Genomic DNA, 6,000 nt, shown 5'->3' with positions numbered 1-6,000 from the left:
GCTCATGATCAGGCCATGTTTTCTGGGCTTCAGGCAGTCAAGCCTGTGCTGGTTCCAGGACTGGGTCGGGGAAAACATGCTGGGTGGGACGAATGACACACCAGGAGCCCATTTGATATTCTTATCTGCAGCCTTGAACCATCCATTGCTTGATACCATGTAAAATTGACAGTGCTGACCTATGACTGGTGTGTGAGAGATGTTCTGCGCTCTGAGATGCAGCATAACATGAAAACCTGCAGAAGTGGATGCCTCTGATGAGAGGCCAATTGCCGCTGTGACAAACACGGGAGGCGGAGGCCCTCTTATATAACCAACATGTTGTGCTCTTTAATTCTTTGTTCTAGAAAGTTCCAGCTCTGTAAAATCGCTGAAAAATCTGTCAGGCGGAATATACATCATCAACACGGATTGTACCAACAGCAACGATACAAAGAAAGCAATGACGGCACAAACGGTAACACAATAAAACTGTATCCCATTTGTGTCAGGTGCGCTATGTACACATCGTCTCATGCCGACCACACAACGGGCGTAAGCGAAAGAAAACCGCAAACAGAAAGTCTGTACAGGGTGGTGGGCGGGGCGCGCCCAGCGTCCAATCGGGGCCCCCGCCATCCTCAGCGCACCTGCGCCACGTAGCCCTCCTTCAGCAGCCCCTCCTCGTAGTCCGTCTGGCACAGGATCATGTTGTTCTTTAGAAAAAATTTGTCCCCGACACAAAACCTGCAAGAGAAGGAGAATCGATGGATGAGAGACGGCAACTTCAGAGCGGAGCAGGAAATTCATCCACACAAAATACAGATCATCAGAGATTTCCTACAAGATCCTGAGCTGAGAGGGGAATGATGCGCCCCTTCTCTCTCCTTCCTACATACAGCTGGTCCTGGTCCTTGTCCTATCCGTGTCACTCACCCCCGCTCTTCCCCTTCTCTTTCCTTCCTATGTACAGCTGGTCCTTGTCCTATCCGTGTCACTCACCCCCGCTCTTCCCCTTCTCTTTCCTTCCTATGTACAGCTGGTCCTTGTCCTATCCGTGTCACTCACCCCCGCTCTTCCCCTTCTCTTTCCTTCCTATGTACAGCTGGTCCTTGTCCTATCCGTGTCACTCACCCCCGCTCTTCCCCTTCTCTTTCCTTCCTATGTACAGCTGGTCCTTGTCCTATCCGTGTCACTCACCCCCGCTCTTCCCCTTCTCTTTCCTTCCTATGTACAGCTGGTCCTTGTCCTATCCGTGTCACTCACCCCCGCTCTTCCCCTTCTCTTTCCTTCCTATGTACAGCTGGTCCTTGTCCTATCCGTGTCACTCACCCCCGCTCTTCCCCTTCTCTTTCCTTCCTATGTACAGCTGGTCCTTGTCCTATCCGTGTCACTCACCCCCGCTCTTCCCCTTCTCTTTCCTTCCTATGTACAGCTGGTCCTTGTCCTATCCGTGTCACTCACCCCCGCTCTTCCCCTTCTCTTTCCTTCCTATGTACAGCTGGTCCTTGTCCTATCCGTGTCACTCACCCCCGCTCTTCCCCTTCTCTTTCCTTCCTATGTACAGCTGGTCCTTGTCCTATCCGTGTCACTCACCCCCGCTCTTCCCCTTCTCTTTCCTTCCTATGTACAGCTGGTCCTTGTCCTATCCGTGTCACTCACCCCCGCTCTTCCCCTTCTCTTTCCTTCCTATGTACAGCTGGTCCTTGTCCTATCCGTGTCACTCACCCCCGCTCTTCCCCTTCTCTTTCCTTCCTATGTACAGCTGGTCCTTGTCCTATCCGTGTCACTCACCCCCGCTCTTCCCCTTCTCTTTCCTTCCTATGTACAGCTGGTCCTTGTCCTATCCGTGTCACTCACCCCCGCTCTTCCCCTTCTCTTTCCTTCCTATGTACAGCTGGTCCTTGTCCTATCCGTGTCACTCACCCCCGCTCTTCCCCTTCTCTTTCCTTCCTATGTACAGCTGGTCCTTGTCCTATCCGTGTCACTCACCCCCGCTCTTCCCCTTCTCTTTCCTTCCTATGTACAGCTGGTCCTTGTCCTATCCGTGTCACTCACCCCCGCTCTTCCCCTTCTCTTTCCTTCCTATGTACAGCTGGTCCTTGTCCTATCCGTGTCACTCACCCCCGCTCTTCCCCTTCTCTTTCCTTCCTATGTACAGCTGGTCCTTGTCCTATCCGTGTCACTCACCCCCGCTCTTCCCCTTCTCTTTCCTTCCTATGTACAGCTGGTCCTTGTCCTATCCGTGTCACTCACCCCCGCTCTTCCCCTTCTCTTTCCTTCCTATGTACAGCTGGTCCTTGTCCTATCCGTGTCACTCACCCCCGCTCTTCCTCTTCTCTCTCCTTCCTACGTACAGCCGGTCCTTGTCCTATCAGTGTCACTCACCCCCGCTCTTCCCCTTCTCTCTCCTTCCTACGTACAGCCGGTCCTTGTCCTATCAGTGTCACTCACCCCCGCTCTTCCCCTTCTCTCTCATTTCTGTTCTATTAATGTCTCCTATACTACAGTAATGCTTTAGTTTTGTGGACTGAGACTCCCATTTTCTGCCTCTCCACTCATCCCATTGAATTGTGATCTGTGAAATAAGACATTATGGAGATCTAATGTTTGGTGACTTTGTTGTGCGCTCTGTCTTTCAGTGGCCAGTGCAGGCACTTCCTGGAATATCAGATGATGGTGATTTTTATTCCTGACAGGTCAGGCTGTCATGTGGCAGTGAATGTCCCCCAGGGGGCGCCGACCTCACCTGGACTCTGCGGATTGAACTGTCTGCGTGGGTTGGACTGTCTCTGCTGATTGGATTGTCTAAGGTGCACTCCAGGCCATGTCAAATGACACTTGGGGCCATCACTCCAGGCCGCGTGAAGGGCCACTTCGAGCCATTTCAAAGGGCACTCCAGGCTATCAGATGGAGCACTCCGGACCGTGTGAAGGGACATTCTGGGCCATTAGATGGGGCAGTCAGGACCGCATGAAGGGGCACTCCAGGCTATCAGATAGGGCACTCCGGACCGTGTGAAGGGCATTCTTGACCATTAGATGGGGCACTCAGGACCGCATGAAGGGGCACTCCAGGCTATCAGATAGGGCATTCTGGGCCATCAGATGGGGCACTCAGGACCGCATGAAGGGGCACTCCAGGCTATCAGACAGGGCACTCCGGACCGCGTGAAGGGGCATTCTGGACCATTAGATGGGGCACTCAGGACCGCATGAAGGGGCACTCCAGGCTATCAGATAAGGCACTCCGGATCGTGTGAAGGGCATTCTGGGCCATCAGATGGGGCACTCAGGACCACATGAAGGGGCACTCCAGGCTATCAGATAGGGCACTCCGGACCGTTTGAAGGGGCGCTGCAGGCCATATCACAAGGCACTTCAGGCCATCAGAAACGGCACTCTGGACCATGTGAAGGGGCACGGTGGGCCATGTCATGGGGCACTCCAGACTGAATGAAGAGGCACTGGGGGCCATGTCAAGGGGCACTCAAGGCCATGTCAAGGGGTCTTTTTGGGCCATCAGATGGGGCACTCCAGACCGTGTGAAGTGGCACTGAGGGCAATGTCATGGGGCACTCCGGGCCATCATATGGGGCACTCCGGAACAGGGACCTCTGTAGCTGGTATTTGGGAAATAGCGCCTGCCTCAGATTTGGGAAAGTCAGATCACAGAATCTTTCTTGTATTTTAGACTTTTGATCTGGATAGTGACTCCGCCTCATTCATAGGCTTCTTAGGAAGGTGTTTGTGTTCAGCACTCATAATGGCGATTCTCGCAGCAGGTCCGTTCAGCCAGTATTACATGGAAAAGTATTTTCTGCAATTAAACCCTAAAGTCAGAAGTGATGGAGCTCAGCACAATGGCGCACACAAGGCGCGCTGCTCATGGCCGGATAATTAGGCGCCGCCACACAAACAAATCTTTTCACGGCAATTTGGCAGCTTTACAGTCTGAGCCACAATTAGCGTCCAGAAAAAATGGCAGCATCTACAGCAACCGCTGACTCAGCCGGAGCCGCGTCTGTCTAATTGCAACGGATTAACCTCAGAGTGGCCGTGGCGGCTGCGGCTGACCCGCAGGGAACGCACGTAATTACACCGTGTGGCCTTTGATGGTGGCAGCTCACAGAGAGCGGACTGGCAGCAATGAGGCTGCAATGGGGGAATTGTCACGCAGATTAGAGAACGTCTGGAAATCGGCCTTTATGGAGCCTTTTTCGGAGGGAGATTTACATTTATAAAGGGGCCAACAATGGCACCATTTACTTTCCAATGGAGTGTCGATGGAGGCGGCAGACAAAAAAAGGAATGAAGAGAACTGAAATTCTTGGTCTATATTGTGTTATGTGCAGCTCACAAATTCATCCTGATTAGCTTCAGCTTCAGCTGGAGGAAATCCCAAATATCACAACACAAACCGCCAGATGTGACGACGCAACAAAAACTATAATCTGCCAACAAATCAAACCCCAGAATTTTGTGCACAGAATGGGGGCATTTCCTGCTTTTTCCTGATTACTCAGCTGCTGATTGGTCAATTTAAACTAAAGGCAGCTCTGTATTGACAATCGTCAGTGCTATTTTATGGGGATTCTAGACAGGAAGAGAGCAAGCACAAAAAATATCTTCCCCCATTATCCTAACTGCACTAGAGATCCCTTCAGAACATCCCCACAAACCTTTCCATATTTAACAATAATAAACGGCAAATGGTCTTCTCATGAACAATCTATGTCCATGGGAGAAGACACGCACCTTGCACCAATCCCACCTATGATATGACCTAGGTAGGGATGACATTGATTAGGGGAACACTGAGTAAGGTTGGTGCTGGGTAGCGATGACATTCGTTAGGGGTGAAACTGGATAAGGTTGGCGCTGGGTAAGGATGACATTGGTTAGAGGTGACACTGGGTAAGGTTGGCGCTGGGTATGGATGACGCTGGGCAAGGTTGATTACACTGGGTAGGATTGGTGCTGGGTAGGGATCATATTGGTTAGAGGTTACACTGGGTGGGGTTAGTGCTGGGTAAGGATGATATTGGTTAGGGTGACACTGTGTAAGGTTGGCACTGGGTAGGGATAATATTGTTTAGGGGTGACCCTGGGTAAGGTTGGTGCTGGGTAGGGGAGACATTAATGTTTCTGGGCTATGTGGCGGTAAGCAAGTCATGGGGATGGGGAACTGGCAGTGCAAACTGCAACACTCCCCTGCCAAAGTCACTGATTGGGGCATCTTAATGCCTGAAGAAATGCTTCTGTGGGGTGCAAAGATTATAAACAGCCACAGCAGACCATAAAGAGCACAGGCAGACTATACAGCACATAGGGTCCCCCAGCATACAACAGACCATACAGTGCATTGGGGCCCCTGACCCACCAAACTGTGCAGCAAAGATGGGTCCAGCACAAAACAGAGTCTACAGTGCATAGGGGTCCCCAACATAGCAAACTATACAGAACATAGGAATTCCAGCACACAGCAGACCATGCACAGCACGGGGCCCAAATCATAAAGTACACTGGGCCCCCAGTGTACAGCAGACATTACAGCACACAGCAGGCTATAAAGCACATAGGGGCCCCAGAACAAAGCAGGCCATATAACACATGGAGGCAATAAGATGGATCTAGGGCTCACTCAAGCTGTTGTCTTTATAAAAGTGGTTGAACATCCAGGGGCCCATAATGATTTCGCTCTGGGGCCCACGATACCCAGATGTCAATGGCTGAGCTGTGATCCTCAATATTGGATTTGTTTATGGTGTTTGTTTTGGGTGGTCTTCTGAGCAGATTTTTCATTCTGTATTTTTGGGATCATTGTATTTCCAATCCAGACACATTGCACACTTCCCATAGAAAATCTCGTTTACGGAGTATCCAAATGCCTCTGCTAATCTATCAGGATAACATTCAGTGCGTGGCATTGCTCAGCCATGTCCAGCCGCAACTAAAGAGACGCCATTAATGAAACGGACAGACGATGAGCGGACACTAATTGTGCAGAACCAGCGAGAG

General features: G+C 51.2%; 1 protein-coding gene across 5 annotated transcripts in view; it reads right to left on the bottom strand.

Annotated features, from left to right (window-relative positions):
* Positions 1 to 308: 308 nt before the first annotated feature.
* Positions 309 to 6,000, bottom strand: part of LMO3 (LIM domain only 3) — a 34,763-nt gene continuing 29,071 nt past the window's right edge. For all 5 annotated transcript variants that reach the window (XM_018562424.1, XM_018562422.1, XM_018562421.1 and 2 more), the window contains exon 4: positions 309 to 726. In XM_018562424.1, coding sequence (XP_018417926.1) covers positions 621 to 726 — 106 coding nt within the window. In that variant the 3' untranslated portion in view covers positions 309 to 620. The remainder of the gene's footprint in view (positions 727 to 6,000) is intronic.

Source organism: Nanorana parkeri, unplaced genomic scaffold (genome assembly GCF_000935625.1).
Source record: "Nanorana parkeri isolate BGI_ZX_2015 unplaced genomic scaffold, ASM93562v1 scaffold576, whole genome shotgun sequence".
NCBI lineage: Eukaryota > Metazoa > Chordata > Amphibia > Anura > Dicroglossidae > Nanorana > Nanorana parkeri.
This window is presented reverse-complemented; position numbering and strand designations above follow the sequence as displayed.